Source organism: Serinus canaria, chromosome 1 (assembly GCF_022539315.1).
Source record: "Serinus canaria isolate serCan28SL12 chromosome 1, serCan2020, whole genome shotgun sequence".
NCBI classification, from domain to species: Eukaryota; Metazoa; Chordata; class Aves; order Passeriformes; family Fringillidae; genus Serinus; species Serinus canaria.
Window position 1 is genome coordinate 85,147,491 of NC_066313.1, and position 23,487 is coordinate 85,170,977.

The 23,487-nt window shown below is 38.7% G+C and overlaps 1 protein-coding gene across 4 annotated transcripts; it reads left to right on the plus strand.

Annotated features, from left to right (window-relative positions):
* On the plus strand, positions 1–21,014 carry LOC103812363 (interleukin-1 receptor type 1-like). Of its 4 annotated transcripts, XM_030234474.2 has the most exons (15): positions 1–144; positions 1,501–1,579; positions 2,376–2,644; positions 3,674–3,816; positions 5,485–5,716; positions 7,196–7,385; positions 8,328–8,502; positions 9,662–9,727; positions 13,556–13,676; positions 15,000–15,145; positions 15,944–16,087; positions 17,099–17,263; positions 18,025–18,965; positions 19,833–20,116; positions 20,731–21,014. In XM_030234474.2, the coding sequence occupies exons 4-13, from the start codon at positions 3,756–3,758 to the stop codon at positions 18,399–18,401; spliced, it is 1,677 nt and encodes a 558-aa protein (XP_030090334.2). In that variant the 5' UTR covers positions 1–144; positions 1,501–1,579; positions 2,376–2,644; positions 3,674–3,755; the 3' UTR covers positions 18,402–18,965; positions 19,833–20,116; positions 20,731–21,014. The 4 variants fall into 4 exon arrangements, with proteins under 4 accessions (XP_030090334.2, XP_009083667.2, XP_018764451.2 ...); XM_009085419.4 differs by lacking the exon at positions 19,833–20,116; XM_018908906.3 differs by lacking the exons at positions 1–144; positions 19,833–20,116 and adding an exon at positions 204–499.
* The last annotated feature ends 2,473 nt before the right edge of the window (positions 21,015–23,487 follow it).

Consider the following 23,487-nt stretch of genomic DNA (forward strand, 5'->3'; position numbering starts at 1 on the left):
GGTCTGGGGCCGGTCCGGAGGCGGTCTATGGGCGGTCTGGGGCCGGTCCGGAGGCGGTGGCTGTGGCTCCCAGGCGAGGTGGGGAGCGCTGCCCCCGCCCCGCTAGTGGAGCGGGCAGGGGCAGCGGGCGGAGAGCGCAGGGAGGTGAGCGCAGGGCGGTGGTCTCTGTGGGAACCGTGCCTCGCTCAGTCCCTGGGCTGGGCTCGGCTCGACTTCCAGTGCCGCCTGCGTGGCGGGGAGGAGAGGGGAGGGCGGCTGGGTGGGCTGAGGGGTGCAGGCTGGGGCCGGCCGGGCTTTTCCTTCCCCGCGTGTCTCCTGCCGCGCCGGGGCCCGTTTGCCTTCCTTGGCTGCCTGGGGAGCGGGGCTGGGGGCATCCCCCGGGCTGCCGCCCCTAGGGCTGTGGGGGTGCCCTGCCCAGGTGAGGTGCAGTGCTGACGGCTTCCAGAAAACCAGCGCCGAGCCCCTGGGTTTGTTGCTTTCAGCTGTGTTTTGAGGCCGGGTATGTTTCTGCGGAGTGTGCTGGCGCAGTCTCCCAGTCTTTGTGGCTGCTGGTTTTTGGTTTTTATGGTCTCAAATAGCTTCCGTGGAATTTTTTATTTTGCTTTCGTGTCTGCTTCCTCGTTGTGTATCGCATTGTACAAGCTCAGGTAGGAAGTACGATGGACAAATGAAGGCTGTAGGAGTGCTAACGCTGCCACATTTTTCAAAGTACTTGTAACAGGAAGCGGGATAATGCTTGCCGTAAATCCTCTTGACCTGTTAAAACACTACAAAAACTATTTCTGTATTTATTTATTGCATAACGATGATCAGACCGGGGCTCTTTATTAACTGCTTGTGTGACAAGAGCAAGATTTTGGGTGAAAGAGATGCCTGTGTCCTACCCAGGAAGGAGCTGCTGCTCTGATAGTCCCAGACCTGTGCTGGTCACAGCCTTGACGGTGCTTGGCAGCAGCCTGGGGAGCTACAGCTTGGTAGGAGAGATCCATGAAAAGTTACCAAGCTGAATCAAGGCTCTCGTGTGCTTCCAGCAGCAGCTCTTAGGTTTATAGGATTTTCTTCAGGGACTCGAGAAGGCTGCAGGATGTGTTTGCTTTTCTTTTTCAGAAACGCAGCACTGTGCACTTAATTGACTTGGACCATTTGTACATGTTTAGATACTTAAACAACGGGCTAAAAGGTTTTGCACAAAAGTATTTTAGAATGCAGAATCCTTAATTCAGATATTTTAATTCACATATTTTATGAGAAATGAGACACCTATTACTTATTTTTTGGTATTACTGGGTTCCACTCTCCTCCTGAGATTAAGACTTAATTTTTTTTAATACTTTACATCACTGTTTTTTGATAAATATTATTTTGTCTGCATGAGCTGATCAGGTTCTTTTAAATGCCTCCTAACAGTACATTGAGAATGATACTGGAAACTTAATAACTTAATTTGAATTTAAATAAAAAATGGATCACATTAAAATTCTTATTGCTTCATATTGACAGGTATCAGGAGTTAAAATGACATAAAAAAGTATTCAAAGTATGGACTGTGAAATGAACTTCCACTTGATACTGAAAGAAGGTACTGTAATTTATTTGAATATTGATAAGTCTGCCCTTTTCTCTGGGGCTTGGATACACTCTTGTCTCCAGTTTGATGTGGAACGGAATGAATAGGTGTCACTTCACTGTTGTAGAGTCAACCAGTGGGGGCCAGTTATTTACAGCTACAGATACTGTTTTTGTTTGCTTCCTGCTGTTCTTTGGTAAAAGTTGGGGCCGTTACTTGAAGAAATACACTTTCTGCTTGAGAACAGTTTATAGGTTTAGAACAGTTAATACTGTCTGAAAGTCGAACTGGAATTTAGCTTGCAAAGACCTAAGTATTGCAGGCTTCTTTGCATTTTGATGTAGCTTCACCAGAATGCCTTGGATAATGGGCTTGTCTTATAGATACAACTTTTCTGCAGTTCTGCAGTTTGCAAGATTGTCTGGAAAGGAGACACAAGGACAAAAGTTTGTGGTCACTGAGTCCATGTCAGAATACCCTTATTATAATGCTAGATTATTATCTTGCCCTAAATTTAAGTATTTGTTTCCTTTTAGTCGTTGAACCTGTCTTACAAAGTTGCTTGACAGATGTGTAACCTTGTGTTGTTTTTGACAGAAACTTCTTTTCCTGAAGATACTTGCTAGAATTCTTGGTCAGTCTCTACTGCAAGTTGTGTTGCTCTTTTAAGTCATCACTCTGATGTACAGGGACATGCTCCTGCTTTTACATTTGGGATATCTGTAGAAAATTTAGTTTTGTATGTGTATGCTGTTGTCCAAATGACATGTTTTGTAAAATGTTTTTTCCCTTTCTCTGCTTTTTATAGGTAAACTGAAACTCCAAAAATTATGACCCGCTCATTGGCAAGATACAGGAAAAGCACTTACAAGGCAACTAAATAAGCACTGTGGGATGAGGATTTAGTCACATAAAGTGTCCAAAAGAGCTATTTACCTGGAGACTGTTATGTTAAATTATTGAGCTCTGCACTGTGTGACCCTCACTAATACCCAGAACTTCTGCATATGAAATGCTTCAAAAGAAAGAACTCCTGTGGCTTATTTGCGACTGAAGTGAATTACATTGGATATAAAAGTAAGTCATGGCTTTCTTTTTCATGGAATAACTTATCTGCTTCCTTATCTTGCCATTTGTAGCTGGGTAGAAGGGAAATATTAACTAGGACATGTGCAATAAATGTTTTGCAATGGACTTGTACATGTGAGACCAGCTTGCTTTAGAGTGAGAGGCAGCAGCATGCAAAACAATCAAAAGCTGAGGAAAGCCAAGGCCACTGAATGCAGACCTTAGCCTACAATGACTGCCAGAAGGGGAAGGATTTACTTGTTTTCCACCTGGTTGAGAAAGCTTGGGGAGATCTCTGATGACACCTTACTAAAAAAATGCTGGTGCATCTGAGAGGGAAGCAGGACTTGATTAAGGTTCAGAGTTTCACAGAAGCCACTTGTGGGCTATGAGGGCAGTGGTTGTGTGTTCAGTCCTGTCTTTGTTGGAGAAAACTGAAAAAAAAGACCTGAGGTGTGAATTGAAACTACAATTCTTGGACAATTTTTTTTGTGTCTGACCGCAGCAGTTCACATTAGCTGTGGTTTCTACATTTGGCTTTAGATGCCAGTTTTAAGTGACAGACAATGGAGTTACTGTATACTTGTCCTTCTGCAAAGAACTGCAAGTTATTGCTCTTAAAAGCTTCTTCACCTGTATAAGAACAGTCCAAAGAAGGAAACCCTGTACATCTCTGTGACTCCTGAAAGCATTTGGAAAGAAGAGTAGATTAATCAAGCTTGTTTTTAAATTATGCATTATAGCTTAAATCACTATGCTAGTATAATTTTTCTTTGCTTGAGGGTTTTGTGGTATATTTTTTGTTTGTTTGTTTAACTATGCTGGTAAAAGACTATTACACTTATGCAAGAGTTATTCCATTGGGATAGTTCTAGTTCCAGGAAAAGTTCTAGTAGAAAGCTGAAAACTGAGCAGCTGTTTGTGAAGGCCAAGAGTTGCTGTAGTTGAAATCTTCAGTGACTGGGGCTAAATTACCAAATCCATGTTTTCCCTCCCCACGATGACTAATGCTTCTTCTGATTTTTTTTTTTTCTTAAGGAGTAGTGCAGGGTGCAGAGGGCAGTGCAGCTTGAACAGTCTTACCACACCAATTGAAAAAACTTCTGGTTTGCAGCAAAATATGACATCAATATTTTTGCTCATTGGTCATCTCATTGTACTGATACCTCTCTTCAGTGCTGGTAGGTTAAATGCTTTGTTGGAATTACTATTTTAAAAAAGAAAATCTGCATGAGATGTGTGTATTTAGTAGGAAAGAGTTACTGAGAACAAGTAATGAGTTTGGGGTTTGTTTTTGCTTTAGCATATTGACAATAGCTGAATGCCTCTGCTAGGTTCAAATTCCATGGGGGATGTCATAGACAAATGGAGATAAATTTTTTTAAAATGTAGGCACAGAAATTTACGGCTCTGAGGCTTTGATTAGCCTCTGCATGTTTCTTATGAAGGAATCCCAAAGTGATTGGCTTCCTTGACTTAAGGTTAACTATAGAGTGCCTTCTTCATGAGACATTCTGTGTGTCTAGTCCTGAAAGCACTAAGGCTGAGTTTTCTTTACAATTAAGTCAGTAATATTTTTAACAATAGGTCCGGTATTTCAGTAAAGTTTAGAACTATAAAAGTTAATTATGCTTGTTATGCTACTCTTGGCATAAGCAGTCTAATGCTAATGTGTCTGAATTAGGTTAAACTATATGGAGACCTACTTGAAGTCTTTAAATGGGAAGGCAGTGATATTTGAAAGATTAGTTATTTTAAAATTGAATAGATTAACTTTGTATTTGTACAGCCATTCAGCAAGATTTGTAAAATCAGTTCTACCTGATGTTTTGCAGTTTCATAAAAATTCAGTGTTGGACATAAAATCACAGAATGCTTTGGATTGGAAGGGTCCTTAAAGATTATCAGTCACTGGTCCAACACCCCTGCCATAAGCAGGGACACCTTTTACTAGACCAGGTTGCTCAAAGTCCCATTCAGCCTGGCCTTGAACATTTCCAGGGATGGGGCATCCGCAGCTTCTCTGGAAAAATGTATGCAAAAGCTTGAAGGTTTTACAATCTGCTTTATAGCCAAAGGGTCATCTCTGTTTGTGCTACAGTAGTATTCTCCAGTAAGTTTTTGTTTGCCTATTTGTCTCTTGATAACTTTTTGCGATATCTGTCATTTTTTTCTCTGATTTTTTTGGCTGGTGTTGAAAGAAATGCTTCCTAAACTGCATGATTTTGTCCTGTCAACTCATTACACAGGCATAATTATAAAAACGATGTTTACATTGGCTTTTTTCTGTGATGTTCTGAATAATGGGCCTCCTGGTTAAAGGTGAAAATGTAGGAAGGAAATAATACATGATGGTCACACGACTTCTTTATCTAAATCCTTTCTCTCTCCATTTTTTTTCCCTGATTTTTTTTTTTTTTTTTTTTTGGCCCCTCAGTCCTACTGGCAGAATACTGTCAGGAGCTGAGCACTGCTGCTGTTTGCTCTGTGCTTTACATAGATAGGATTTACTCTAAGACTCTGGAAATTCTGCAAAAGTACTAGCATGGTTAAATAACAAGGACATGGCAGGTAAGTTGAGAAGCTTGAAGTAGCCTGATGAATCCCATGGATCTTCTTACACTCTGGTTTGCAATGAGGCTGTTTGACTTGCACGTGCTTGTTGCTGGCTACTTTAACATGATGTTTTAATGGTAAATTGTTACAGAAAGTTTTTCTGTGTAATTATACCGTAATTCTGTGTAACTTGGAATGGGTGTTATACTTTTTAAACATAAAAGTATAGAAATTAAAAGCATTGATCTTTTTTCCCTTTTTTTCTTTTTTCTTTTTTCTTTTTTTTTTAACAGAAGGGTGTGTTATTTGTGATTACTTTGTGCTTGTTGGAGAGCCTATAGCTATTAATTGCCCAATAATTACATTGCCAGTGCTTCACTCTGATTACAATTTGACATGGTATAAAAATGGTAGTGCTACAGCAGTGACCACAGAGAGAGATGCCAGGATCCACCAGCGAGAGGGCTTGCTTTGGTTTATTCCTGCTATGCTGGAAGATTCTGGACTTTATGAATGCAATATAAGGTAAGAAGGGAAACAAGTGGATTGCTGGTGCTTGCAAGGGAAACTTGAGTGTACAAAACTTCTTGTTTTAGATAAAGCACTTGGATCAGTTGAAAGCGCTGTTTACACCATGCCTTTAGTTTCTGCATGCTGCCTGTGTTTCTTTGCTATTCCATGCATTTGGTACTGCAGAAGTGGTTCATACAGAAGACTGTTTATCTTAAAGCATGACAATACTAAAAATGGTCTGTGGGGCTGGTTGGTTGTTTTGTTTGTTTTGGATGAAGTGTAATGTCACAGGAAAATGCCTTAACCTCTTTGGCTCTTTCTGTGTTCAAATTGCTGTTTGATACTGACAGATCAGAAGAACACTGGTTTTTTTGTAGGACAAGGCTAAGAGGAGTAAACAGTGCATTTTATCACCACAGACTTTCTGGGGAGTTTAGTAACTTTTTGGAAGTCTTACTAGAAATCCACAAGTTAAAAAGCTAAAAACAGTTTTATGATTTATTTTAAAATATTGCCATTACTGGTCAAAAAATGAGACTACATTAAAAGAGCAAAGCAGTGTGTTAGACAGGTTTAGAGACTGAAAATAATGTGTCTCTACTACTACTCAAATGATCTGAGTGCACAGAAAACTGAAAAAGGAATAGATTCTTTGAAAAGTATCTATGTCTAGCTTTTTTAGTACTTTAAAGCTCTGGCTAGATCAATCTAGCCAAGCACTGGACTTCACTACTTAGGTTGTCAAATCTTTTTTACAATAGTTGAAATTCACTGTGTGCTGAACAGGAAATTAAATTTAGGAATACAGATATAAAATGTTCTTTTCTCATAATGTTGCCACAACACGCTGAGAATAGCCAGTACAGACTTTTCAGGTGGCCCTAAATTTGATTTAGTAGCATGTAGTTATGTGTACTGGTGTGCATAGAGTTGTGTTGGAGGGGTTTGGGTTGTGAATGATCAGCAAAATCTTCCAATGTCCTAGGTACATTCCTTCACTGGAGTTTACCATGAAACCAAAATTGGAAGTCAAAAGACATGTAATCCATTCAAAGCTACCCAGCTGCATAATTTTAATTTAGCCTTTCCTGATATGGTTTTAGTTATTTGTGTTCCTGTGGGCATCTCACATCCTTGGCTTGCATAATATCAGCAGAACAAGAAACTTGCTAAGGTTCAGTCGTATTCACTGTAAGCAACATTTTGTGCATCAGACACTTAAGCCTTAACTGCAGCTCTGAGAAGTCCTGACATCCCCTCTCATGTGTCCAGAGCAAATTCCATTTCTGCTCAGAGCATGAACTCAGGGCTTATTCCCATCTCTTCACATGAAACAGAGGCTGAGAGGCTAAGAATGGTGTTTACAAACTGAGGGAATATAGCAGGGGTGTTCTAGAGGAAAGACTGGTAGAGATGCTGAAGTCTGTCTTCCTTACTTGCTAGAAATAACGCACTGTTAATTACATGACTTGTTTGCTGTTCTAATTACAGGAGCCTTAACCAATCTAACAAAAAAACTATAAACTTAACAGTTTTTAAGAATGACAATGGATTGTGTTTTAATGGAAAAATGAAGTTTGAACAAAAAGTGACGAGCACAAATACTGGAAAGATTATATGCCCTGATCTAGAACAATTTAAAAATGAAGACAATTATCAGCCTGAAGTAAATTGGTATAAGGTACTGAGCATATGTATTTCAGATATACAAATTGCAAAATGTATTATTTAAAATGTCTTATGAAGTAACTGAAAAGCAGCTTTTGGAAGGGAAGGTTTATTTTCTCTACAGTTTGAGTACAGCGTGAGTGTCAATAAGATTTGTACAATTCTGGTTTATCCTTTGATTATTTTATGTAGATAATAGGTTTTTAAACTTGTATGTTTCTGTAAATAGAAGGCTTTGCATAATTATTTAAGTTTCTCAGAATATTAGGCATTGTTGACCACACTGTAGTATTCTTATGCTGCTTACTTTGGTTCTATGAAAATGCTCTGTAGACTGTGCAAGCTTGAAAACATGTATTTTATCTATTTTAGGGTAAAAAATCTATACAGTTCAACTCCTAATTCTGATGCTGGTATTAAAGCAGCTACATGGGGCTATACATGTTAAATAACCTATGTGCAGCACCTATACATGTTTTGAGGTGAAGAGATTTTCCACTGCTTTTGGGTTGAGGAAGAGAAGGAAGCTTTTTCCCCAGAATTTGCATTGCCACAGAAATGGGGATACACCCAAACAGCAGGAGGCACTGCTGCAGCAGCTCTTTCATCATAGCGAAGTAGGGGTGGAGGCATGTGTTCTCATAAACTCTGGTGCATGTGTAATAACTTCTGCTACACCTGAGATAGAAAACTGTCAAGCTGTTAATGTAGGCTGTGAACTAAAGCACAGTGTTTGAAAACTTAAAGGGTTGGCTGCAGTGATTTTTTTTAAAAGTGCAAATGAGCAAGATGTTATCAGACTTTGTTAGACTGTAGTAATGCTTGGAAAAGAACCCACATCATGACTTTCAAAGAACTCAATGTTTGCCAAATATTTTAATCTTCAGTAGAGTACAGTAACTGATTTGTCAGATTGTTTTAGTTCCCTTTAAGTCACAGGTACCTTTGTGTTTAGGACTGTAAACCTGGATTTCTTGAAGACAAGCGACTTCTTTTGGCAGTGGGTGAAAATGCTGTCTTGATTCGCAATGTAACTGTGCAAGACAGAGGAAACTACACGTGCCATATGGTGTACACATATATGGGAAAACAATTTAATGTTTCAAGAACCATAAGCCTAGAGGTTAAAGGTGAGTGTGTGAGGTTATTCTCTTTTTTGCTCTGCTGTAAACATAAGATATTTGGCACACTACTTTTCAGCTCTGTGAAATTAGAGTTGTAAGTCTTCTTTAATTTATTCCTGAACATAAAATTGAAAGGCAGTGTGGCATGTTGCTACCCTTGAGCATTGCTTTTGAGGAAGAATTGTCATGGGGAAATGAGTAATGCAGGGTCAGGAATGAGAATTAGAAGAAAGCAGTAGTTCCTGGGGTGGAGGCATTGCTTTTGCCAAAACAAATAGTGCACCATTAAAGTAAATAAACTTAAAAATAGAAGATTTCTTTTTTTCTGAAACTATCTCAGCAAATTACTTGCTTGAAGCCCTGTCGGTGAACTTGCTTCTTCGTTGATGGGAAAGGAGATGTGATAAGCTGTATAAATAATAAAAAGTTAATAAATCTTCCTCTGGAAGGGATTGGCTTACTGTTGGCACTTGGTTGTGCTTTTCTGCTGTCTCACTCTGCCAGTAGTGTAATTTATTGCACTTACCATTGTGATTATGTCTTTGTGGGCAATGTTGCTGGTTACCTGACTAGTAACATGATATAAGTCCTATCAGAATAGTTGTCTGGAGGCAGCAGGTCCATCTTTTTAGGTTAAACCAAAATTTTGACTTTATATAGGAGATATAAGAACAGTGGGTTGTTGGCAACCAGTCTGTACATGGTGCAGAATGATATGATTCCAGCCCAGTTTAAGTATGTGGTTTTTTAAACTTTTAGTTAAAGAAATATTTATCTTATCTAGGAAGTCGTTGATACAATCCTTTTTCTCTTCTTTATCCATCTCTGAAGAAGTTAACTGTGTTTTCTGGTTTTGTCTCTGTTTCTTGGTTTTGTGCTACTTTCATGTCTGCTATCAGTAAATTTGAGATTTTTTTAAAGCATTTTAAAGCTTTTTTTTTTTGTTTTTGTTTACTTGGAAGCTAAAAGAGAATAACTTGGAGAAAGTAGAACAAATATCTTATGAGACATTTCTGTTGTAAATTTGAAACTTGTAGTTAGTATCACAGTAAAATATTACCAAACAATAAAATCAAACCCACTGAAAAACTAAAACTATTGTCAGTTGAACTGAGTTGTGGATCTTTTCCTGCCTGAAGATTTTATTTTCCTTTGTTTTGGTTAGAAAAACCACTGCAGATGCAACCAGAGTTTATTTATCCAAGAAACAATACAATTGAAGTAGAACTTGGTAAGTAGTGACTATTTAAGAGATCATTAACTTTAATGAAACAAATAAGCTCCTGGTCTTTTTGAAAAGATATGTGAACAGTTCCACAGAGTTCAGCAAGACTGGGAGATAAGTATGTGGATTGAGAATATCTGGAAGACAGATGATAGATAATAGAACATGATTCCCACAAATAATTTATGGGGTGAAGTAACTGTGCCTAAGATTGGAGTCTCTTGATCAGCAGTGTTGTGCAAGATGCATTTATTTGTTTATTTATTTTCTGTTATTTCCATCTGTCCTTTTTACCATTTCTCAGTGTTTGTGTCTTGATGTATCCTCAGTATCTCTGAAAGTATGGTTTATGTACATGTAGCATGTTAGGATTGCTAGGAGTTGACCTGCTCAGTAGCTCTTTCCTTTCTGTATGTTTCCTGTCTCCCTTCCCTCTGCACAACCTGGATTTTATTCCTTGTTTTAGGGTAATACAGGTTTTGGATACTGATCTTTTGTGAAGCAGTGAGCTGGTAGTTGATGCATATCCCAGGTACTGTTTATCTTGGAAATTTCTTAAATAAGAGATTCTGGGTATGAAGAATAACTTCTTCACAGGGAGGACAGCTGGGCAGTGCAGCAGGCTGCCCAGAAAAGTTGTGATGTCTGTCTTTAGAGCTTTTAGAACCTGACTGAATAAGTCTCTGAGCAGCTAGACCTGACTTCAGAATCAGGCCATACTTTGAGCGGGAAATTGGGTTGAAGACCTCTCTTTCAACCTCAGTTGTTCTGTAATTCTCTGGGCCAAGTATATAGTGTTACAGTCTTTTCACAAGCAAAGTTACATGTGTTTATAGTGCACCACATATCAGACAGTTGTGTTCTCCTGACAAAGTCCAGAAGAATGAGATTGGAGCTGCTTAAACTGTATTTTTAAAAATCACTTAAAGGGGGCATTTCAAACAAAATATTTAACAGGGCTTTAACTGATTTTGGAGAAGCGTGATTGGCTGTTTACTAGAATTTCTTAGTACAGGAAACACTTTTGTAATCTTTTGAGGAATTAGATCGTTAGAGAAGCTCTGAGAAAAGGTTGCATTTGGACTCTGACACCACATGGGAGGTTAGGCCAGAGCATTGAGGATTATTTTTATGTGCATCACCCTCCTGGAATCTCACATAACACATCTACTTTTGCTGTTGCTTTTTCTGACATTGAGCTTGTAAATTGTGTGCAGCAGGTGTTGTTTTCTCCTATTAAAGCTTCGTGGGTTTTTTTATATCATGTGAAACATTTTTGTCTGTCCCAAATTCTAACTTTCAGTATATATGGAATTAAATTGGACAGCACTGAAACACTGGTGGGTTTTGTGTGTGTGTGTGTTTAGGGTTGTTTTGGGGTTTTAGTAGTTCTTTTGTCCTTTTCCTTTTCCTTTCTTTTCGTCCTCAATAGCTTGTGAAAGATAAAGGCTTATTCTGAAGTTGCTAGGTTCTGGTGGGGATTGGTGGATTTTGACCAGAATTGAATGTGAATGTGCTTTAACAGAAATTACGTTCTTCCAAAGTCCAGAAGGCTTTGTTTTTAAACAGTGAGAATATTCAGGATCTGATACAAGTATTATTTTAAAAGCTTACAGTCCTGTGGTCTTCAGATAGTTATTTAATTCTGTTGAAATAATCTGGAATCGCTCAGCAGCCCTTTCTTTTCTGGTAATTACATCTTCTCTGTCTTCATTACAAACAATACATGCCTGAAAAACTTTCAGTTCTTTCACTGTTGAAGAAATTTATTCACCAGATTTTGAATAAAATAGGGAGACTTTCCATAGTAATTATTTTACCTAACATAACCCTAATTTTTGTGTGAAAATGTGACTTTTTCCTTGTAACTGTAACTATGGAAGAAATGAAGTACCATTACAGTTGGGCTTCCCTGTACTGTATCTCCCACCCATGAAAGTATCATGTAAGTCTCATCCCCAGTTTTGACTGGTAGTTATCTCATTTAATTCAGAAAAGCTCTTACTGATGCAGCCTCTACTCAGGAGGAATCTGATCTGCAGGCTCTTAAATTTACTGAAGGTAGTGTTAAGGTTGTTTTCAATCCTTGATAGTATTTTCTGAGCAATTTATTAGTCTAGGGGCTAGCTGTGACTCTCAGCCTAAGTCATTAAGACTGTGTTATAGGACAACTTGTTTAGACGCCTTCTTGTAGAATTTGGCCCATATTTGTTACAGCTTGGACACAGCATTAATTAAAAGTTGTGCTGTTGTATTGTTCAGTGCTTTGGATCATCTAGGATGAGCAAACCTTGATTGCCTTACAGACATTAAAGTGATAGCCACAGTGAGATTAAAAGGAGACTCCAGCCACAAAGTGGGTTTATTGTGACTACTGAAATCTACAAATGATTCCCTATTACAGGGACACATGGGGGGACACTTCTTGAAGGAATTTGATGAGATTTAGTTTTGTTTGTTTTAAAATGACATTGCCGTTCAAATATTCAATATTCTCTGTCCAGTATCTTCAATGGAATGAGGGGAAAAAAAGAAAACCTTCTACTGCATGTCTGGCTGTGGGGCAGAATCTTTAAGCTGCTGCATGAACACTTCTATGGAAACAGTATATGATTTTTGAATGAGAAGTAGCAGAAGGTGGTGTAGAAACTTAACAGTGCATTCATGAATGTGTGGGCATGGAGTGCTTGAGGGTTTTTTTTTAATAATTGTGCAGTGCACTGAATCACATCTGAAAAAAAATGTATTGTTATGGTAGAAGGACATGAGGGAAGAGATCAGGCAGCATTTCTGATTTCTGTGCGAACTCTTGTTTAAGTAACTGCTTTCCATGTGAGCTAAAGGTTTATTCCATACTTTTGTTAGAGACCATCCCTTGGTGGAAGCATCTAGATCTGATGCGGTTCTAGGAAATGAAAGACTAAGATCTTTACATAGGCCAGCTGAGAGAGCCCATCTTCTCCTATCAAATCCTAACTTCCATGGGTAAAATACAGAAGGAAAGGAATCCAAGAAAGCTGCTTACCTTCCTGTACATGGAGCTCACTGAGGTACATTGGCAATAAATACATTTTGCAGATTGGCTTGCTTAGTACTGAGGTGTTCTGTAAGATCTGGACTCTTGGTGGCAAAGGAGCTGAGTGACAGGTGAGCTTGCTCTGGAAGTAAAGGGTGATAATCAGAAACCATCCCAGTGGACAGTGCTGGCCAAAAGATCCTGATTTGGTGTAAAGATATGCATGGTCACTAAGAATGGGATTTAGCTCCCAGATGTAGGTTGTCTGCACATGGGTACGTGCATATGATCCGAGGTCCTTAACTCAAGCCAGTATCAGCAGAAGCTCAATTCATTGCCTACACAAAGAGTACTGTTTTGGGTGGTCTGGCTACTCTAGCAGTGCGGTTTTCTTGAAGATCTGGAGTCCTGTCTGACAACTCCATATGGATACCTTGGATGCTTGAGAGCATCTCAGATGTCACCATAGGTGTACATGCAACTGATGTTACACCCTGGAGATCTTTCAGTGGAGTCTGGAGAGTTATTCAGTTAAGGTATCAACTTTAATGTGAGTGGACTTCAGTAGAGATGAACTCTGTTACTAGCTTAGACACCTAGCTTGTATGCAGATGTGAGCATTTAGACCCTTACATTTAGGGTGGAATTTATACCCAGATTGTAGACATCCAACTCTGGATGAGTTTAAAGGACTTTGCTTTTCATAAAGTAAGTAGGTTTCTTTTATTTCCCTCCTTTTCCCAGCTGTTCCCTCATCACTTGATTCTGCTCCTATTGCAAGACCTTCAGTTTCTGTGTTTACAATTGTTTTTTTGTAGGCTCTCGCGTAGTTATGGAGTGTAACATATCAAGTGGCATAAATGGCTTGATTCCATTCTGGCAAGTTAATGATGAGGATGTTGATATCTTTGACAAAACCTACAGGGAACAGTTTTATGAGTAAGTATACATTGAATTTGTAGTGCCTATGTAGGTGAAGTAATCTGCAGTTATGTACAGTGAATTCATTACAAAGTAGACTACAGGTCAAATGTCACTAGTCGTTGAAAGGCTGATTAGAAGTCTGTATCAAACACAAGTGTTCTTATTACTTATTAGTTTTAAAGAATAACATAAAAATACTGTGTCTGATACAAATAGAATGAAGCAATCATGTAGATTTTATAATGCTATTGTGAAATACAATTTTGTAATGCTTAGTTATGCATTTTTTCTTATGTGGATTTTTTTTTCAATAGTACGTAAAGCTTGTCCTCTCTCATTAATATGGGAAAGATAGATTGTTCCAAAATAAAAAGTCACCCAACTTATTTTTATTTGTTGAAATGGTCCTTTTTAAAGTACAGACACAGCTCCTAATCCTCAAGAACACAAAGTAGAAACTCTTGTTGCAGGACATTTAGCTTCCAGTGTTTGACTACCCTGAAGTAAAAAAAGTGTTCAGGTGGAATTTCAGATGGGAAAGTCATTCAGTTTGTGTTCATAGCCTCTTGTCCAGTCAGTGAACTCTACTGAAAGGAGCCTGGCTCCCTCTTCTCCACTCCTTCCTTCCATCAGGTGTTAACACACATTGATGAGATCCATCCCCTGCCCCCAAACCTTCTCTTCTCCAAGCTGAGCAGTCCCTGCTCTCTTGTCTGACAGATGCTCCTATTCCTTATCTGTCACATTACTGCACCAGCAAATCCATCCATATCTTGCACTAGGCCCCACTACTAGCCCAAAACTGGCCCCACTACTCGAGGTGTGACCTCACCAGTGCTGAACATCACTGAAGGACCATTTCCCTTAACCTGCTGGCAGCGCATTTTCTAATGCAGTCCAGGATGCCGGCGATCTGGTTACTCCTGCTCATATGAATGATTTGCATTTTGCTTTGAACTTCATGAGGTTTTTTTGTTTTTTTTTTTTTTTAATTTGTCCATCCTATCAAGGTTCCTCTGGATGCTGGCAGTTGTATCAGACATCCCTCTGAGTTTTGTGTCACCTGCAAAACTGCTAATGGTGCACTCTGTCCAACTCGGGGGAAAAACCTAACAAACCCAACCCAAAAAAACCTGAAACAACTAATACCAGTATGTTTTTAGTTCATGAAATTGTTAGTTACAGAATTATATTTACTGTGCGTCACTGTTTTCTTAGGTTTATAGAGATAAAAAAAATTAGTGTCTTTTTATTTGTGGATAGATGAATCTGTCTCATATTCAGCATAGATACTCAATTATGTACAGATGTTTTCCTTGTACCTGTTTTTTATGACAGAGAGGGGTTGCCTCATGGACTTGCTGTATCTGGAACAAAATTTAACATTTCAAAAGTGACAGTAAAGGACTATGCTCACAAGTTCTTCTGCCACTTTATATATGGTTCTCAACAATTTACAGCCTACATCAAATTGGAACACCCAGGTAAGAGATCTCTTCTTGATAAAGTGGTGATCATTGACTTATTTGTCAGTTAGTTTTACAATGCCCTACTTAGAATTAAAGCTGTGTGATATACTTTTATGCAAAATGGGCAGTGCATCTCAGTACCTTTCTTTGTGATTTTTTTGGTCACATTCTTAGCAAGATGAAAGAAAATAGTGCTTTTGATTTGCTTTGTCTTCTCCCATTCAGTATTTTGTGACTAAAGTAAATATGAGGTCCAGCTTGTTACATGACTATAATTTCTTCATAAAGATTGTCGGGGTAGGATTTAACTTCAGAATTTCTTTAAAGCATTGACTAAAACATGCAGTTTGTGGAGGGTGTTTGTTTTAAGGACAGTAAATGAGTAGGTTCGCTGACAGGTCATTGAAGGGGCAGAGACAATGGAAAGCTAGTTGGTCTGGGGAGATTAGCAGGTCAGGAAATCACCTCCCCACCTTTGACTTCCTTGCTTTCTGACTGATAGAATTTTGTATAAGAATTCTCATTCTACTGCTGTGCTGGGTTATATGTCAATATTTTATTTTGGTGTTTCAGCTGAAGAGTAGCCTCATTTATCATATTGTTGAAGTATTTTTTCTCTGAAAGATAAAAGTAGGCTTCTCAGATATCAGTAATGTCAAATAGCATATATTAAACAGTTTGTCCTGTACTTTCACTCCTTTTAAAACAAAAGTATTTTAATGATTAAACAATTTTGAGCACTCCTCGTCTTTCCGTGGTTTTAGCTTATAGTTGTACTTTATTTGTTTTCTTTCTTATTCTATGCTGCTGCAGCTCGAAACATTCAGGGGTACTTAATTGGAGGAGGAGTTTCCTTGGTGTTTTCAGTATTTTTTACTCTCTTTATCTACAAGATCTTCAAAATTGATATTGTGCTTTGGTATCGGGACTCCTGCCATCCTTTCCTGGGGAAAAAAGGTATGTTTATGTAATAGTGCTGAGTGTTGTTTTGAGCTCTCACCTTTACTTGCAAAGCAGTGAGTTATTCTCATGGATCATGATTGGTATTCCTTGGCGTTTTTGAAAGGATAATATTGTTTTTAGGATGTTTAGAATTAGTTTGGATGACAAAAGCATCTACAGGAAAAAAAATCAGCAACTTTCCAGGAATCCAGAACTATCATTTCTTTTCTGAAGACCCACTCTAGCGGTTTGAATACTGCTCTGACAGCAGTTTTTCAGATCACTTTTAATTACTGTTGTAACAGGAAACAGTAATGCAATAAAAGCGTTATGTGTTTTTTATTTTCTATAGATGAAACAGGGAAAATACAACTTTGTTTTCTTTCCTATTTAAAGGCACTTGTGATTATTTTACTTTCTGGAAATTTTACTTTCCTGGCATTCAAAAAAATGTTGATGGGGTGTTGTCTATGAGAGTATGCTGAAGTATGGGTAATTTCCAGCCATCTGAGAGGAGATACTTTCTGTTTCTATAGCCATGTATCTTGTGGAGGTATTGATATTCTTTTAGATTTTCTTCAAAGTCTTTTAAATTATGTCTTTCTGAAAGGTTTGATCAAAAATATCCAAAACAATTCAGATCTTGAAATTTGATGCCTAATTTGGTTTTGTTGTCATGTCTAAGTGGTTGCTATGGTTTGAAACTCCAGGTTGCAACACCACCTATGAGTATGATGGCAAATGGAATTTTATGTATCAGTTGTATCACTGGGTCCTTTGTTTTTCAAATAATTCAGTAATGTGCCTATTCAGATTCAGCATCCTGAATTCTAGAAGGCCTGATGCTATAAATATATCAGGCTTTGTATAATCATACATGCTTAGCTAATATAGCAGGATTAGGACCTAAAACAATGATTCAAGTAAGGGAAAACCCCCCAGAGGTTAGCGATGTTGCTTGTTTGCTTGCTTGTTCTTGTATCTTTAGAATTTATTTTTATGGACGTTCTATTGCTCACTCCTTAGTTTCAGATGAGAAGATCTATGATGCTTATGTTCTGTATCCAAAGAACAGAGAAAGCTGCTTGTATTCATCAGATATTTTTGCTCTGAAGATACTGCCAGAGGTCTTAGAAAGGCAGTGTGGATATAAGCTCTTCATACTTGGGAGAGATGATTTACCAGGAGAAGGTAAGTTAGTGGAAGACTAATTTGACTTGAGTTTTCTTGTTGACCTGGAAATAGAACTGAGAAACAAGCAGTCAGATGGGAATCTAAAAATCTAAATATATTTCCCATCATCAAATGACCTTTTTTTTTTTCTTTTTTTTTTTTTTTTTTTTACAGTTGAAGGATTTTGATAATGGTTTGAGAAGGAAGGGTTCTCAGAGAAGTAGAATCTAAAGTGCTGCTTAAATTTTTCAGCTTGAAAAAATGCAATAGTCTGTTCTCAGGGTTTAGCCATGGGGTTTTTGTGTGGTATTTCCCATATTTCACTGTTTGTGACTTAACTGACTGGAATGCCTTTAATGGGGGGAATCGTTTTCTTCTCTTCCACTTACTGGAACAAAACCAGTTGAGCACATCAGAAACAGATTGTTTAAGATAAAAAGCTCCTTTGGTTCTGGAACTTGGGTTTATTTTGCATTTGTACCTATGATGGTAATAAAATGGCATTAGCAAGATAAGTAGTAGATGGTTGGTAGCTCCTCTCTGTTTCTGCAAAACAAGGATCTAGACACAGACTCCGGTGGGGTCAGATTGTGTTGCATTGGCCAGATTTCTATGGTAGGCTAACCCAAGGTAACTACTTGCATGCTCATATCCTCTCCCTATTTTGATGAAAAGTGTGTCAGCTTAAATATCAAACAGTTGATGAACCAGCTGCAGAATACTGGTAACAGAAAATAGAAATGTACAACCTTAATTTTGCACAACCTTTTTCTCTACAGCTGTGATCAGCGTTGCTGATGAAAAAATCCATCAAAGTAGGAGAGTGATAATTGTTTTAGTACCAGAGCCCTCCTGTTACAGCATTCTGGAAGATGAGTCTGAAAAGCAGCTAGCCCTGCATAGTGCTCTTATCCAAGATGGCATTAAAGTCATTCTCATTGAACTTGAAAAAATACAAGATTATGCAACCATGCCAGAATCCATCAGATATATAAAGGAAAAGCACGGGGTTATCCGATGGAAAGGGGACTTTTCAGAAAGGTCCCACTCAGCAGGAACCAGATTCTGGAAGAAAGTGCGCTACCAGATGCCATCCAGAAAAAGTGGCTCTTTATCACAATTGCATTTGTTACCAAAAGACTTGAATTTGCCTTAAATAACAAATGAGAAATGACACTTAATGACTGATTCAGTTCACACAGTTGGTGATGGATTGACTGAAGGTCCCATGTATCTGTTTTGTGCAATGTCATCCAGATTCACTGGAGTGAAGGTACTACAGTTTAATCTACAGGTGTGAATCTTTTTTACTTCTGACTGGATCAACAGAACACAGTGAAATATCATCAGTAGCACATGTAGGAAATACACAAGTACTTTTCCAAGAATGATTCCATGAAATTCCCTTGTATTAAAAATGAAAGGACAAAAAATTGTCAAAAACTTGAAGCCAGTGAAGAAAATTTGGTGTTTTTTTTCCTGCAATTAAAGTTTCAATATGAAGGGAATTACACTAATTATTGTTGTGATATTACACAAGGTGCATGGTTGGTGCCAGTAAATGTTTGTTTCTTTTTTTTTACTGAAACGTCACAAACCTTTTCTTTGTTACAAGTTTGTTATTTGCCTTGTTCAATTTGCGGAAAGATAAATCCCCGTGTTACTGCATCAGGGTGTTATCATCCAGGAGAATTCACAGAATTTACATCCAGGAGAAAAGGTAAGAGACAACTCCAGCCCTCTAAAAGTGCTGTTGAACCTGACAAAGCTTAAATACTCTTTCTTGATCTTTTTTTACATTTGAAAGATCAATGCCATTTTTAGTCACTTGTCACATGCAGATATTGTAAAAATACCTTTGTAATCTGTATTGAGTCAAAAATATAATCTCCAGAGAACTTTTCCAGTTAAATGTCTTCATATATTTATTTACCCAAGTGGAACAATTGGCTAATGACACAGAGTCTGTCATGGGAGGTACAGGATGATTGACTTGATCCACCTTAACCTAAGGGATCATGTCAAGGGGCACAGAGAGAGAGAGAGAGATGCCCCTGAGTTACCCCTGCAGCTGCTTGCTTTTCTCCTTTCCCTCTGCTCTGATATGTAAGGAATCTGAGATGATTGTGTGCTGGAGGCTGCAGTCACGGCTTTCCAAACAAAAGGGAAAGAAAGTTGTGTAAAATGTTGAATCCTTTCATATTAAAATTTTTTTAATAGTATTTTGTATGCCCTAAATGTTAACTCATTGACTTGTAGGCAATGATGTAGTTTGCAGTGATCAATTCATTTTTGGGGCAGGGAATTATTTTGAACTATTAGAAAAATTCATCAGACCTCTTTAATGCTATGTTTACAGCTATTAATTTTATAGAAACAGGAGATGAGAGCCAAATTCCCCATGTAATTTCAGTCTGTCCTTGAACGTTATGCTTTTAGGTTGTAAGATCTTGTTGTATAGGGAAGCCTCAGGAATTGACTGTTACTGCTGCTTGCAACTCTGAATTGTTATGTCCTATCAGCTTCTTTCTTGCAGCACCTTTTGCTCTCCTCCCATTCAAACTCCAACCTATATTTTCTCTTGCAGCTTCTTTATCTTGAAACAAGCAACTTACTTTTGTGTCAACCTCCATCACTTTCCAAGCTCTGATTGAAGACTCTTGCTAATACAGTATTAGGCAGAAATTTTCCCTCTGGTGTCTCCACTTGTTTGTCTGAAAAAAAATATGTTCTGCAACCTTCAGAATTCATCTATTCATTTACACACTGCAGTGTTGGCTTTTCTTCTTTCATGGCTCAAGCAATTTCCTTATGCCTCCATACTCAACCAAATAAAACTGTTCTGGCTGATAAGTGACAAAACCAGTGGAAGTAAGTTCTTTTCCCAACTAAATTAAGTGTGAGCTGGAAACCAGAAACAGTGCTTTTGAGAGACAGTGCCTTCTGAGCATTGTGAGTTATGTGTGTGTTTGGCCAGAATGGAATAAGAATCTCTGATTTCAAGAGGAAGGGAGGAAAGTGCATTTGAAATGTCAGACTAATTCAAACTGTTATGGTACTGAAGTGTTGTATTGATGAATGTCATGTATGTACAGACCTATGCAGATGCTCATAGTCTTTTTTCATTCTGTGTTTTAGTCACAATAGAAGTGTCAAGGGGCAATCAGTCCTAGTCACGAAGTGCCACATTTACTTACTACTGTTCATGCAGTCTGCCTTTAAATATGGTGTGTGTTCAGTGGCAGCCTGTTGTAGGCTAAAAGAGCCTTGAGATCCATCTGAAGTTACTGACAGCCATCTGAACAAGGCTAATTGTTATGGTTCACACTGATAGAAGAATCAAATAGGACAGAAGCTCTATGATTTGGTCACAAAACTCTTTAAGAAGATCCCTGTATCAAATGTGAGGACCAGACACTGGCATTATGGTATTTGTACTCTGAGAACTAGGGTGTAACACTGACTTTGTGCTTTCACCTTGACAGCTCACAGTCATGCAGCCCAGCCAACAGAGTTCCAGCGACCTCAATCCTCCTAATTACTTCTGCTGACTGGAACAGATTGAAGGAGAACTGCTACTTGTTATTCCTAACTTTAGGAATGGAAGGGTATTTTACTGAGCCAAAATAGTGGTTTTTAAAAAATATTTTTTCCTTTTGATATATTTATATAAATAATGACAAAGTTTCCATGTGTGTTATGTAAAGGCACTTTGAGGAAGAGTCCATTTTAAAATTGAATAAAGGCACAACATGTGTTTTTTCATACACACTGCTGTTTCTTTTGCCCTCATTTCTCCACTTTAGCATACTAAAGCATACTGAGAATGGACAGTGGCAAGCAGCAGCTGTGATTCAGTGGCTTAACAAGACTGCCATGATAGATCTTCATTCAGGCTGCTGCCAGTCAATCTTTCTGTGTTGCAACACTAGCACAAACCACCTCACCCTGCCCGGGCAAAGAGAGGCTGTGAGCTTGGCTCTGCTCTCTCTGCTACTGTCCTTGCACCAAGGTGAAGCTAGAGCAGCCACAAGGCTGCTGCATTGCTCTCTGGGACTGGCATGGTCCTGAAGACTGCCATAATGAGCAGCCTTTTGCTGCAGCTCCTCAGGAGCTGAGGAAATCAAATGGGGGAAATGTCTATTGCTTCTCAGCAGCAGTGGAGAGGCAGCCTTCTCTGCTCAGCCCCTGGGGCAAGTGCTTACTCTCTCATCTGCTCAAGGAAAGGCAGACCCTTGTGCTGTACAGGTTGGTTTAGCCCAGAAACCAATTGTATCCTGGGCTGCCTCAAAAGCAGCATGACCAGCAGGGTGAAGGAGGTGATTCTGCCCCTCTGCCCTGGTGAGGCCTGACCTGGAGTGCTGCATCGAGCTCTGGGGTCTCCAACATTGACCTGGAGCAAGTCAGAGGAGGCCACCAAGTTGGTCAGAGAGATGGTGCACTTCTCCTGTAAGGGAAGGTTGAGAGAGTTGGGATTGTTCAGCCTGGAAAAGAGAAAACTTAGGGAGGACAAATAGTAGCCTTCCAGGGCCTGAAAGGAACTTGCACAAAAGATGGGGCAAGACTTTCCAAGAGCATGTAGTGACAGGACAAGGGGGAGTGGCTTCAAAGTGAAAAAGTGTAGGTTTAGATCAGATATCAGGAAAAAAAATCTTTTCTCTGAGGGTGGTGAGGGAATGGAATAGATTTCCTGGGGAAGCTGTGGGTGTTCCATCCCTGGAGGTGTTCAAGGCCAGGTTAGATGGAGCTTTGAGCAACCTGGTGTAGTTGATGGTATCCCTGCCTGCAGCAGGGGCTTTGAAACTAGACAATCTCCAAGATCCTATTGCAACCCAAATCATCCCTATGATTCTGTGAGTCTGAGTAGCCTGGCTGACTTGTCCTTGCCTCCCAACTTGAGTCCCACACAGGCTCATGCTGATTGCAGTGGCTCCAGTGCATAGATACAGGCCAGTGAAGAAGGAAGGGGGTGTTGTTCTCCTTTTGCACATGCCTCTTCTGCAGAGTGGTTTCACTGCAGGATTCAGGTTTCCAGCAGGTATGAGTGATTTGTCCCAAGTTATACTGCATCTTTTTTTTTTTTTCCTTTTGTCTGAAGTTTCTTACCTGATAGAAAAAAAGTAGTGAAACCAGAAAAATGAAGATGTGAGAGGGCGGGGAGGATGGAGGCAATGGTAATTATTCCTTTTGAGAAAATTGTTTGCTTTGTGTTAGTACATAAGACAGCAGGGAATTTGATTTTAAACGCAATGCACTTCCCAGCCTTGTGCACTGATTTCACGAGAAGTTAATGATGAAATAGTATTTAGGAAATAAGGATGAAATAATGTAAATGTGACACACCAAAATGCTTACTCAATGGTTTTGTCTTCATTACGTGACAAGCTGTAACAAAATGTTTAAATGTATTAGTACTTAGAAATACTGATGGCTTTTATTATCGTATTATTTATTTTTATGACTGACAAGTTTGAATATTGTGTGTCCTTATCAGTAGTGTTTCAGAGATGAGAAAGAATGCACTGCCCATTTACTGATACAAGGTGTAAGACATTAATCTGACTGACTCTACCTAATTCTTAATTATGGGATTTATTTTATTATGTTTAGACAAAAGGGGAAATGAATAGTTATATGATCTTTTTTATAGCATAATTGAAATATTTTTAATCATCTAAATGCATTGTCATTAAATTGAAACTATATTGTGGCAGCACATATATCCATTTTCTTTTCAGCTTCTACTTAAATAGTAAATGCATCCTAATGTAAAAAAGCAAAGGTGTTGTTTAAGTAAGACCAACTTTTTATATCAAGCTTTTGTATTTCTTGGTTGTTTAAATATGCTAGGTTATTTTCTCTGCCCTTCTTCAATTTCTAAATTGCATTTTAAAAGGACACCTTAATTTTTGGTCCATATAAACACACAAATGTAGGTGATAAAGTGATAGTTGTCTTGGGTAGAGTGACTCTAGAAGCAAAGGTGGCTCAGTGCATCTGACAAGCATCACTGAGCCCCAGAAACTTTCCCACACAGCTTGTCTTGATGGACTGCTCCAGCTCTGCAGGGCTTGCAGCAAGCTTCTCAGCAGCTCGGGCAAAACCAGCAGTTAGCTATGATACACAAAGTGGAAAAAAAAACCAGTTTTCAGAGATGTTTTAATGTGAAAAGGCTATTGTGAAAATTGATATTGTTACCATCAAAATTACTTTCTGCATTCCTGAAGGAGTGTTATAGATTT

Coding starts and splice junctions, on each gene's coding strand:
- LOC103812363 (XM_030234474.2), top strand. CDS start 3,756: ATGACATCAATATTTTTGCTCATTGGTCATCTCATTGTACTGATACCT. Junction 3,817..5,484: donor GATACCTCTCTTCAGTGCTG/GTAGGTTAAATG, acceptor TTTTTTTAACAG/AAGGGTGTGTTATTTGTGAT. Junction 15,146..15,943: donor CATCAAATTGGAACACCCAG/GTAAGAGATCTC, acceptor ATGCTGCTGCAG/CTCGAAACATTCAGGGGTAC.